The 13,255-nt window shown below is 49.8% G+C and overlaps 1 protein-coding gene across 1 annotated transcript in view; it reads right to left on the bottom strand.

The window, feature by feature from the left end:
* Positions 1-488: 488 nt before the first annotated feature.
* GRK4 (G protein-coupled receptor kinase 4) overlaps positions 489-13,255 on the bottom strand; it is a 36,076-nt gene continuing 23,309 nt past the window's right edge. The window contains exons 3-4 of the mRNA XM_089911351.1: positions 10,090-10,185; positions 489-5,242 (exon numbers count right to left, since the gene is read on the bottom strand). Coding sequence (XP_089767477.1) covers positions 5,145-5,242; positions 10,090-10,185 — 194 coding nt within the window. The 3' untranslated portion in view covers positions 489-5,144. The remainder of the gene's footprint in view (positions 5,243-10,089; positions 10,186-13,255) is intronic.

The following is a 13,255-nucleotide window of genomic DNA, read 5'->3' as shown; positions in this document are numbered from 1 at the left end:
GCTCACCAGGAGGCTCAAGCGGCCACTCCAGGGCCCTCAGTGTGCAGCCAGGACCTTGCGAGACCCAGCGTGGGGAAGCGCATTCCGGGCGGGGGAAGGGGCCGCGGGAACGTGGGGACCCTGGCGGGGCGCCCCGGGGAGGGTGTCGGGTGCTGCTGAGGTTTCTGAGCAGGGCAGTGACCTGGGTGGGCTCCACCAGCCAGGGCGGCAGTGGGCCAGGAGGGCCTGTGAGGACGGGCCAGGGGGCACTGGGGGCGGGACGGGTGGTCCTGAATCTACCTGGAAAACATCCGTTTTCTCAGACACCCCAACACCCCGCTGCTCTCTGGCAACACACTTACGTCAGGACGGAAAGGGGGGTCTGACACGTGGGCCTCCAGCCTCTTGAAGTTAATGTCCCTGAACACAGCGTGTCCCTTGACTTCAGCCACTCCTTCGCCCCTGCAGCCCAGGCGTTGCTTGGGATCCTTGGTGAGTAGCTGTGGACGAGTAAAAATGGAGTCAATGGAAGCTCCAAGGATAAAAGAGAAAACCCAGAAAAGCTCCATAATAAAAATGGCCAAAGAATTCAGGGTGGCAAAGAGCACCTCCATCTAAACAAAGTCACTCAAATTACAAAGTATCAACCAAACCCCGTTACTTCAGATTTTACTGATTTAGAATACGTAATGCTTCAAAAAGGAGTTGAAACTGAAGTTTTGCCTTTGAGCTATCAATAAATAAAGAGGTGCCTAAGAGGGCTTCCCTGGTGGCGCAGTGGTTGAGCGTCCGCCTGCCAATGCAGGGGACACGGGTTCGTGCCCCGGTCCGGGAAGATCCCACGTGCCGCGGAGCAGCTAGGCCCGTGAGCCATGGCCGCTGAGCCTGCGCGTGAGAGGCCCGCGTACCGCAAAAAAAAAAAAAAAAAAGAGGTGGCTAAGTAAATCCTTAAGAAAAGTTTACCCACGTAAAAATTAGGGGATTTTTTTCAAGAAATAGAAGCTCTTGGGAACTTCGCAGACACCACTTTCATGCCAAGTTATGTTGATTATTAGAAACTATTTTTAATCTATTAATTAAACAGATCACTAAGGACCTCAGATGAGGCGAAAATTTAGCAAACCTAGCTCTAAAAGTTGTATATTCTTAAAATTAATAGAAAGTGTTTCTTTCAAAAATATTCCTTACTTATACATTTAAACAGGCAGACCTCGGAGATACCGCAGGTTCGAGTCTAGACCACCAGAGTTAAGTGATTATTGCAATAAAGCAAGTCACATGAATTTTGTGGTTTCCCAGTGCATTATAAAAGTTACGTTTACACTCTACTGTAGTCTGTTAAGTACACAATAGCTTTGTGTGTAAAAAAATTCTACCTAATTAAAGAATAAAGCTGCTAGGAAAATAGTGGCAACAGACTTGCTCAACACAGGGCTGTCACAAACCTTCAATCTGTCAAAAACACGCTATTTGTGAAGCACAATAAAAATGAGGTACGCCCCTTATTGCCAAAAGTTCAGATAGGCCTTCTTCCACAATTAGCAGTCAAAGAGGTCCACCTCTGCTCAAAGCGACACAGGAAAGGTCTGGGCCTCCAAAACCTAGCCTAGGCCAGGGGCTGGGAAGCTGCAGCCCAGGGCTGTACCGCACTGGTGCCTGCTTCTGTAAATAGGGCTCTGTGGGAGCAGAGCTGGCCGTTAGCTCAGGGGTCTGTGGCTGTTTGCACTGCAATGGTGAGCTGAACAATGCGAGAGAGACCTGCAAAGCCCTAGTGACACCACCTGGTGCCTCACAGGAACGCTGGCTGACCCGTGGCCTCGACTCCCAGCCAGCACCCACGTGTGGCTCCCGGCTTGTGTGCGACGCCCCTGCACACACCTGCAGCCCCTGGGCCGGGCCCCGCCCGCTCGGCCGTTCCGCACACACACACCGAGGCCGTCTGGTCTCTCGGCCAGGCTGACTCCTACCAGACACCACCGATGGGAATACACCTGCGTAGTTGGCTCGCTGCCGGGCTTTCCTGCGGGACTCAAGCTTCTGCAGGCAGCTGCTGTGGGAACTCCAGCACCAAGCCAGGGCGGGGCTCAGTAAGACAGGCTTCCTTAATTAAGACCAGACCTGAACATTGTGTCAGGCCAGATGCAATGACCGCACCGCAGGGACTCCATGCCTCTGTCAAGCCTGCTGCCAACTCACGCAGTCCAGGGGCCTGACCGGGCAGCGCCAGGCAGCGGAAAGCACCTTGTGCCCGTGCTGCCTGCTGCCACTGACTACGGGACACCATGGAAATCAACTTTTAATTTTTCCACCGTGCAGCTCTGAGAATATCCTAGAAAGCCACTGTGGGGTTGAAATGAGAAAACAGAGAGCTCTGAAAATGACCCAGCGGTACCCGACGCCGGGTGTCACGACAGGGGCCCGGCAGGGACGGGCAGAGGCGGGCAGTCCCCTTCGCGTGCAGTCAGTGCTGGGCCACATCCTGGACCCCCAAGGTGCCCACGCTCCCTGCTCTGTGCCCTGTTCACATCGACCTTGCACCTGAGGTGGCCCCTCCTCCAGGCCCTGTCTGTTGGAATTTCACAGACTCTCTAAGAACTAGCTGTTGCTCCACTCAGCAGTTACCAAGGATTCACGTGGGACTAAACACTTCACACGCACTCTTTCATTTTATCCTGCTGGCAATTCTATAAGGTAGAAGTTATCCACCGTCTGCATCTTCTAGATGAGAAACCCGAGACCCGGAGGGGTGAGCGCGTGGTGGTGGGAGGCTGGGCCTCGACCCCGGGCCCTGAGTCACAAGGCTGGGCTTCACGCAGACACCACCATCTTTCCCACGAACAGCACCCCTTCATCCTGAAAACCGTGAAGCCTTTGCTTCTATCTTGTACCCGTCAAGCTCTGCTTTTGACCCTAGTTTCTTTCGTGTTACTTTAGGCTTGCCATTCAACTGTGCGCTCCCGAGGGTCCGGCCCCACTTCTCACATCTGTGCGCTCCTGCAGCCCCATCAGACTGTCGCATGTCAGCAGACACTGGGTCAACATTTACCAGCTGAACAGCAAGAGCAGGGTGGCCAGGAGGCGGTTATGGAGGAGCTGACTGAACACCGTCAGCTCCAAGCAGGGTGAGCAGCCCGAGAAAGGCCACCAGCACACGTCCCTTCACACGTGGACACAAAAGGAGACGGACCCCTAGGTACTTCATCCCCAGCCAGTGTCAACTCCCGCAAGACACACCGGCTGACCCCAGCACCCACTGGGGGACCACGCCCCGTGCTCTGTGGCCGCAGTCCAGTGGCCTGGTCCTCCATCCCCCATCCTGCCACTCCCTCCCCACCCCGTCAGCCCTCCCCCCGCAGCGCGCGCCCCCGTGTGTCTAACTCCGGCAAGGAGCCCGCCTCCACCTGCCCCGTGTCCGCACTCTCCTCTGTGACCCGCTCAAACCCACAGTCGCTCCTCCAACCGCCCCTCTGCACCCACCCAGCCCCGCGGGCAGCCCCTCCCACCTCCCTGCCCAAGATGCCCGTCTCCCAGGCCGCCTCCCCTGAGCGGATGAGAGCACCGGGCTTGGGGGCAGAAGGGCTGGGATTACTGCCTGTTTTACTCAGTGCCGGGGAAGGTCCCATGGGGGACGCTCAGTACATTCTCGCTGGCTGCAGATGACGTTTAAAACGTGCTCAGAAAATCCTGAGAAGTTAAGCGACAAGGAGAGCTTCTCTCATCCCCTTACATCCCGGACGGCCTGGGACTGACAGTGCCAGGCGCACGGCAGGCCATCGGGGCAGGGTGTCGATAGGACCACAGTCCCTGGCGACCAGTTAAAGGGAGTTCTGAGGAACGTGGGCCAAGAGAAGAACCTCACCGCTGCAAAGCACCCCGAAGATTCTGTTTCATGTTTAGCGTCCTGTGAAGTTGGCCAGCTGTGCTCTAAACAGTGACCTGACACCACCCTTCCCTCTCAGCAGCACCTCTGGGGAAAGCAAACGATGAACTCTGTTCTGCGTGATCAGAACCCCCGAGGAAGGCCCTGTCCCTGGCACCGCAGAGCACCAGGTGGCCCCTCCTGAGCCTGAACGGCGGTCGGTCAGAAGCTTAGCCCCACTCCCGCCCTCCCCGAGCGCGACTTCTCGGAGTACCGCTCTGCCTCCTCCTTCCCTCTCCGCTCCACCTCCGCCCTATCGACCTTCTCTCGGAACTTTCTGAACGGAGACTGTCCCTGAATCATTTCGTATATCAGACAGCCAAGTCCCCACCAATCAGGACTGAATGTATACCTTTCATGATTGAGAACTGCGGGAGCTACATAACAAACACAGGAAATTTAAATTAAATTAAATTAAATGTCCTCATACTTAATTCCAAACAACACATTGTAAATTTAATGTCTGTTACCACGACCCTCGCAAACATGTTAAGCCAAAGAAGGCAGACACAAAAGGCCAAAGAGCGCATGAGCCCACCCGTACGAAACAGTCAGAAGAGACGAGTCCACGGAGACAGGAAGCAGATTAGGGGCTGCAGGGCTGGGGGCGGGACGTGAGGAGTGGGGGGTGATCGCTGACGGGTGCGGGCCTTCTCTGAGGTGATGAAAAAGTTCTGAAACCAGACAGTGGTGATAGACGCACATCTCTGTGAACATGCCGAAATCCACTGAACTACACACTTCGGGTTGGTGGATTTTATGGCATATGAACTGCATCTCAGTAAAGCTGTTATTACAAACCATTCCTGCTACTCGTGGAGTAACTACCGCGGGGAAACCCCGCCTCCAAACAGGCAGAGCCAGGCCCCCGGGCGCCCCTTTTCCCTCAGAGTAAGACCCCAGCAGCAGGTGACAGCAGCCACAGTGGAATGGGGGGAGGGTAAGTGCGGGACTCAGCAGAGGCCCTCAGGGTCCCTCATGTCAGAGGCCCCCCTGCGTCAGGCTGGGTCACTGCCCTGGAGCTGCGCGCATAACTCTGACTACCTTGTGAGGGGTGTGCGGGGCCGGTGAGCACAGCGGGGAGGCCCGCTGCCCCGTCCCTACTCTGGCCCGTCAGCAGAGAGGAGAGCAGGCCGGGGGGCCAGGTATGCTCCCCAGCAGCGGGCCAGGGCGGACCCCAGGTCCCTTCCCGTGTTCAGTTCTCTGTGTCCTGAGGGCAGGGGCGTGAGCACCCCGGGGTGGTCCATTACGTAGCCATGTAGCTGAGCGTTCCGACTCTTCCTTGGATGGTCTCCCTTTCCGGGATCTCCACGGCTAAACCAAGATCTGAAATCCAGATGTGTCCTGCGTGTGGCCAAATACACGAGACAAACCACAGGGGGCGAGCTGACACTTTACCAATAAAGAATGGGAAAAAATCTAAAAGACACGGATGGAAATTATAGCAATTCATACTTGGAAACACTTAGATATAAAATTACATTTAGGGAGTTCCCTGGCAGTCCAGTGGTTAGGACTCCATGCTCTCACTGTCAAGGGCACGGGTTCAATCATAAATAAATAAATAAAAATAAAAAATACAAAAAATGAAATTACATTTAACTTTTGCGTTCAGTTCCACTACCCGCAGGAAATTAGATTTATGCCTGGATATTGATCAGGAAGCCCTTTAACCATAGACAACTACAGGATAAGATAGGAGCATTACGTTTGCTATTTTATTTCCACATAACTACCAGACACATAAATAAAACTATAATGGAGGGCTTCCCTGGTGGCCCAGTGGTTAAGAGTCCACCTGCCAATGCAGCGGACACAGGTTTGAGCCCTGGTCCGGGAAGATCCCACGTGCCACGGAGCAACTAAGCCCATGTGCCACAACTACTGAGCCTGAGCTCTAGAGGTCACGAGCCACAACTACTGAGCCCGCATGCCACAACTACTGAAGTCCGTGTGCCTAGAGCCTGTGCACAACTACTGAAGCCACCGCAATGAGAAGCCCGCGCACTGCAACGAAGAGTAACCCCCTCTCACCGCAACTAGAGAAAGCCCATGCGCAGCAATGAAGACCCAACACAGCCAAAAATAAATTAATTAATTAATTAAAAAAAAACTATAATGGATACTATACCAACTATGAAACAGCAAATAAACACTCCCTGTCGGAATACCAAGAGGCTTATACACAGGGACAACAACAGACAAATAATACAGAGTTTTTCTCTAAAGAACAAATGGTAATAGGGTCAAGGAAATAATAAAAAACTATGTTATGGGGCTTCCCCCGTGGCGCAGTGGTTGAGAGTCTGCCTGCCGATGCAGGGGACACGGGTTCGTGTCTGTGAGTCTGTTTCTGTTTTGTAGATAGGTTCATTTGTGCCAGATTTTTTTTTAATTAATTAATTTTTTTTTTTGTGGTACGCGGGCCTCTCACTGTTGTGGCCTCTCCCGTTGCGGAGCACAGGCTCCGGACGCGCAGGCTCAACGGCCACAGCTCACGGGCCCAGCCGCTCCGCGGCATGTGGGATCTTCCCGGACCAGGGCACGAACCCATGTCCCCTGCATCGGCAGGCTGACTCTCAACCACTGCGCCACCAGGGAGGCCCGAGTTGAGAGTTTTTAACTCTTTCCTCCCGAACTCAAAGGTTCAGAAATGTTCCTGGTTTCCACTGAGGTAGCAGATGAAGCATAGGTCTGCCAACCTTCTTACCCAGCTTCCTACTGAAAGGAACAAAGACAAAATCACAACAAAAAGAATGAAACGTGATCTGGAAAAAGAATACAGGGCACCCTCAAGAGTGAGAAATTTGAGGATTACCTGGAAGAGAGAAAGCCTATGGGGCTGGATTGTTAAAGGAACCACCAGCTGAATCTGCAGAGATAAGCAGGTTGCCCGGGTGTCTGGGTCCCAGAAGCCCCTTCCAGGCCTGGACACAACTGCCGACCAAGGGACTTCTTCAGGCTGAAGCCACTTGGCAGAAAGTTGGGACCCCAGGGGTGAGGCAGAGCACAGCTGAAGAACTACACACTCTACTGGCAAAGTGGAGCCATGCTGTCTGTGGCCGCTGGAACACAGGCCCTGTCTGGACGGCACCCCGCTGACGCACCCGCCTTCCAGAACACCATTCAAGAGAGGGGTACAACCACAGAGGAAGTCAGGCCGCCACCGCACAAAGAAACACAGCCCTTAACATAAACCTGAATAAATAATCGCATTCTCTAGATACAGGGGAAAAGCAGCAGGTAAAAACTAAAACCAAAACCAAATAAACAAAAAAAGCCAGCAGAAAAACTGACCCAGGAGAAAAGGTAATTCAGGCAACAGAAAACTTACCTTTTAAAACCCTAATCAGTATCCTCTAGACTAGAGACTGAAGGGACTGCTGGAACATAAAGCATGAAAGAAGCAGTCACAGAACAAGAGTGTGGGCTTAGAAATTAAATAAAAATATGATTAATGACAAAACACTGTGGGATGGGCTGGATAGTGCTTTGCATGTGCATAAAAGCATGGATGTTTATCTGGATAATAAGGAAATCTCCTAAAATGAATGGCAGGGACTTCCCTGGTGGCGCCGTGGTTAAGAATCCGCCTGCCAATGCAGGGGACACGGGTTCGAGCCCTGGTCCAGGAAGATCCCACATGCTGAGAAGCAGCTAAGCCCGTGCACCACAACTACCGAGACTGCGCTCTAGAGCCCGCGAGCCACAACTGCTGAGCCCGCATGCCGCAACTACCAAAGCCCGCGTACCTAGAGCCCATGCTCTGCAACAAGAGAAGCCACTGCAATGAGAAGCCCGCAAACCGCAACGAAGAGTAGCCCCCACTCGCCACAACTAGAGAAAGCCCGCGCACAGCAACGAAGACCCAACACAGCCAAAAATAAATACATTTTTAAAAATAAATTAATTAAATTAAAATTTTAAAAGACTGATCAGATTTTCAAAAAGCCTTGGTGCCAGACTAAGGAGTTTCTCTCTCTCCTAGAAGGAACAGATAAAAAATAATAACTACATGTAACATTTTTTACCTCTTACTGCGTGCCACTATGATTGTAAGTCCTTTCCGTGTATTATTTCATTTGAACTTCACAATAATACTTACAAGTTGGGCATTGTGAGGACAGCAGAGACCTTATGGGACCTGCTCACTTCTGAGGGCCGTCTGGATCTGGGGCCGTGGAGGAGACGGGGACAGCGGGGCTGGGACAGGGGGACGGGGCAGGGGACCAGCCAGCGGACGAGCAGCTGCTGCCAGAGGGAGGTGGTGAGTGTCGGACGGAGAGGCCAGCTTCCAGTGACAAGTGCATCTCAGAAGGAGGCTCACTCCAACTCTGAGTCCCCTCGTGGTGAGGAGACGGCAGCAGGAGGGAGTCTACATTCTCAAAATGGTCATTTTGGTTATGTATATTTTACCACAATTTGAAAAACATTTGTACGTGAATCACTGTAGTCACTTTATTCACAACAGACCAAAAATGAAAACAACTCAATGTCTACGAAATGATGAATGGATAAATAAAGTGTGATATGTCTATACAATGGAATATTATGTGCCAACAAAAAGGAATTAAGTTCTGATTCATGCCACAGCATGCATGAACTTTGAAAAGATTACGTTAAGTGAAAAGAAGCCAGTCACAAGAGATCACATAGTATATGTTTCCCATTTATATGAAATGTCCAGAATAGGCAAGTCCACAGAGACAGAAGTAAATTAGTGGTTGCCTGTAGCTAGAGGTGGGGGAGGGAACGGGGAGTGGCTACCAATGGGTATGGGGTTTCTTTTGGGTGATGAGAATGCTGTAAATTGAAAAACTGATTGTGATAATGGTCACACAACTCTGAGAATGTATTAAGAACTACTGAATTGTACACTTTAAATAGGTGAATTGTATGGCATGTTAATTATATCTCAATAAAACTGCTATTTTTAAAACAATGAGGAAAAAAATGTAGTGACATTAAAATGGCTGGATAGGTCTTTGGGGAAAAAATACTCCCAGTTTATACTATCTGAAATTAATTTTGATAGTTAAAATATTTAAACTTTCTTAAAAAGGAACTATAATGGTACTAAAGAAAAGACAGATTTTTAAAAAAATTATCTTAGGGAGTAAAGGTGTTCTCCCTAAGTACAACATAAAGCTCAGAGACTAAGAAGAAAAATACTGATATAGTTGTCTATATAAAAAATTAAAACTGCCATATTGAAAAATACTGCAAGCCAAGAGGCAAAAAGCATAAATACAAAATGTATTCACAATGAATATAAAAGGATAACACCTTTCACATATAAAGAACTTTTAAAAATGAGTCAGAAAAAAGCAAATTGAAAAAACCCAATGAAAATGTTCAACCCCATCCATAATTAAAACAAGAGACCATTTTGCAAATTACAGTTTAGTAAAGGTTAAAAACATTGATAACAACCAGTGTTAGCAAGGTCATAGGCAAGGGTAAAGCGATACAACCTTTTTGAAGGGTAATTTGGGAACATCAAAATTTTGAATGCACATACCCTTTGAACTGGAAATCGTGTCTCTAAAAAAATACAATTATAATTGCCCTTAGACAGGACTCTACTTGTGACTTCTTGTGCTCATGTCAGGACCTGTAGCTAACTCTCTCCTTCTTTACATTGCAGAGTATCCCATGACCCCGCCATACCTTATTTTTTATCTGACTATTCCTTTCCTGAAGTTCTCACCCGTAATTCCTGTCCATACGCACAGAGAACTCTCTGGAAGGAGACCGAGAAACGGTTACCAGTGTTCACTTCTAGAGAGGATGACTGCTGCATTTCTCTTCTGTTCTACCTAGAACAATGGGTATATATCACTTTTTTTTTGGCCGTGCTCCACAGTATGTGGGATCTTAGCTCCCCGACCAGAAATCAAACCTGCAGCCCCTGCATTGGAAGCGTGGAGTCTTAACCACTGGACCACCAGGGAAGTCCCAGTTCTTAAAAAAAGGTTTTTAATGAAAAAGTCAATAGCCATACTTTATAACTGCACATTAGAAAATCTACAGGGTTTTTTCCTGGGAAGAATCGTGACGATATATGGAGAATCTATTAAATAGCATTTGAAGCAAATAAGGGACTAAGGAAAGACCAACATCTAACAAACGAAACAGCACAACGCCAGCCATGACCTCCGGACTCGAGCAGGTGCGGCTTCCTTACTCACCAATCGAATGTCGAAGCTTGCTGCACTGGCTGACGGGGGGCGGCTTCAGCATCTCCCTCCATTTTTTACTACGACCGCTTTTTTTGCCATATCCTCCTAAATTTGAAAAAAGCAAGGCATTTTTGTAACAATCAGAAACATCCATTTAAAAAAAATTATTTGTTCATTTTTGGCTGCCTTGGGTCTTCGTTGCTGCGCACGGGCTTTCTCTAGTTGTGGCGAGCGGGGGCTACTCTTTGCTGCGGTGCACAGGCTTCTTATTGCGGTGACTTCTCTTGCTGTGGAACACGGGCTCTAGGTGGGTGGGCTACGGCACATGAGCTCAGCAGTTGTGGCTCACGGGCTCTAGAGCTCAGGCTCAATAGCTGTGGCACACGGGCTCAGTTGCTCCGCGGCATGTGGGATCTTCTGGACCAGGACACGAACCCGTGTCCCCTGCATTGGCAGGCGGATTCCTAACCACTGCGCCACCAAGAAAGTCCCAGAAACATCCATTTCTGACAACTTCTTCCATTAATGTATTCTGTTTGAGTAGCTTGGGTACCTACGATGAGGGATCTGGAAGGCACCCTGATAAAGTGTGAAAATCCCACCGAGGCAATCAGTCACTGGCTCTGTCCTTTAGAAATCAGGTGACCTGGACCTTCGTAAGCAGCTCTGCTAAGCCTATATCCAAGTTTGTAAACCAGACCTAATATCATAAAGGGCTGCTTATAAATATTCATTCAACAATTATTTATTAAGCACCCACTATATACCAAACACCTTCAAAGTGCAGGAAATACAGTGGTTAAAAAAAGACCATTCTAGTGAGGGAGAGAGATTAAAAATCACTTAATGACAAGCGATAAGAAAAAAATTAGCCAATCATATAGTGATAAACGGTGTGAAACAAAATCAAGCAAGGCACAGGCGCAGGGTGCTCTTTGGGCTGAGGTAGGACCAGGAGAGACCCCTCTGGAGGGTCACACTTAGGCAGAGACCTGGGATGTGAGTCTCGGGAAGGTCTGGGAGAAGAAGACTGTCCCTAGCGAGACAAGAATGGTGGGAAAAGCAATTAGACGATATTTTAGAAAGAGGTTTTTAAACAACTGACCTTAGAAAAAGTTGAACTCCGAGAAATTAGAACCTTCGATTTTAAGCATTCTGAGGAACTGAAGTTTTACTGAATTTTATCCAAGAGAAAACATACAGCTTTTTTGTTTTGTTTTGGTTTGGTTTTGTGATTTTTTTAAAATTAATTTTTATTGGAGTATAGTTGCTTTACAATGTTGTGTTAGTTTCTACTGCACAGAAAAGTGAATCAGCTATTTGTATACATGTATCCCCTCTTTTTTGGATTTCCTTCCTGAACCCTACTCAGAGCACTGAGTAGAGTTCCTTGTGCTATACAGTAGGTTCTCATTAGTTATCTAAAAACATCACAGTTTGGGCTGGTGACTAAAGCCTCCAGGACTATTGGGAGGAACAGGGAAATCAGGAGGAAGGTCCTGTTTCTCGGAAAAGTGATGCGCTCCCAGTTTGGAGAGGAAGACACCAGAAGATGGGGGGCTGTTTTAGGCTCAGGAGGGAAGGCCTGGCTGCAGACAGAGATTTGACAGTGGCTGCCTAGTGGGTGCAGGTGGGAGACACGGGGCCTTCCTCCTCAGCCTTCCTTTCTGCTCCACTACTCCCCCCATTTCAACTGAGATCGTGAGCCCTGGACTTGCACCCACTCTCCGGACGTCCCAGAGCACCTCAAGGTCAGCTTCAAATTAGGCTCATCACCCCCTGCAATCCAGTCCTCTTTCCACACTGAGATTCCTGCCAACAGCTACCGTCTACCAGGCCAAGGAAGCAGGAAACTGGGGCACCATCTAACTCTGTCTGCTAAGCACCGCAGTCAGTCACTCAGGAGGGGTGCACTGCTGCGGTCCCACGTGCAGGGCCCTGTCGGGCACCAGGCACACCGTGCAGAATCACGGAGGCCAGCCCGGCCTTCAGAGGCGCTCCTCCCCGCCCCCCCACCCCCCCCCCCCGCCCTCTCTACTGTCCTTTCACGCCAGGGCCACCACTCTCCTCCACCTCCCTTCTAACTGGCCTTCCGACCTCTTCCTCCCTTCCAGACCCTCCCCACTGCCTCTCAGGGTCACCTTCCTAACATGCAAATACAAGCTCACTTCTCCACCACCTACAGACCCTGAAGGTGTCGCGGAGTCTGAGGATGAAGTGAGAACAGAGCGCAGCCCTGCCTGACACCATCCACAGGCACACCGTGCCCAAGCCATGCCACTTACAAAATCTCCACTCGGCTCAAGCAGGACCCCCTCCAGGAAGCCCGCCCTGATTGTCCGAGGGAGAGGCAAGCCTCTCGAGGGCTGAAAGGAGGAGGAGAGTTAGGACAGGTCCACAATACCCTCACCTCTCTAGGACCTTCCCACCTATGGACTCGTTCAATCGCCCCCTCGGATGTAGGTACTGCTACTAGTTAGTCCCTTTTCTCACATAAGGGACCCAAGCTAAGAGTAAATAGCTTGCCACTGTCACATAGCTGGCGAGAGATGAACCAAGACACACTCAGGCCTGCCTGACTCCAGGAATCCCGCCTAAACAGTACTGTCTATTATGAAGCAGTAAGCTGCAACCAAAGCGGTTTTGTTTTTGTTTTTTTCTTTTGAAGTGCAAAAGCATCTAAACTAAAGATTTGCCATGAACACGTTTAGAAATTAAGGTATGTTGGGACTTCCCTGGTGGTCCAGTGGTAAAGAATCTGCCTTCCAATGCAGGCGACGCGGGTTCGATCCCTGGTCAGGGAACTAAGATCCCACATGCAGTGGGGCAACTAAGCCCACACGCCACAACTACTGAGCTTGCGCGCGCCTCAACTAGAGAGAGAAAACCCACGCACCAACTCAACTAGAGAGAAGCCCGTGCGCTGCAACGGAAGATCCCGCGTGCCGCAACTAAGACCCGACGCAGCCAAATAAATAAATAAATGTTAAAAAGCAAAAAAGAAATTAAGGTATGTGTGAAATGAAAATAAGAGTAAACCAAAACTCCCAAGATGTCAGAAATGGTTATGGTGATGGCCATAATAACGGGTAGCCCTTATTAGCATTTACTAAAAGCCAGATACTTTTCTAGAAGTTTCACAAGTCTACTCTCACTAAATCTTCCCATCAGCCCT

The sequence above is a fragment of the Delphinapterus leucas genome, chromosome 5 (genome assembly GCF_059928025.1).
Source record: "Delphinapterus leucas isolate spDelLeu-1000000601 "Yukka" chromosome 5, BTC_Dleu_Yukka2, whole genome shotgun sequence".
Lineage (NCBI taxonomy): Eukaryota > Metazoa > Chordata > Mammalia > Artiodactyla > Monodontidae > Delphinapterus > Delphinapterus leucas.
This window is presented reverse-complemented; position numbering and strand designations above follow the sequence as displayed.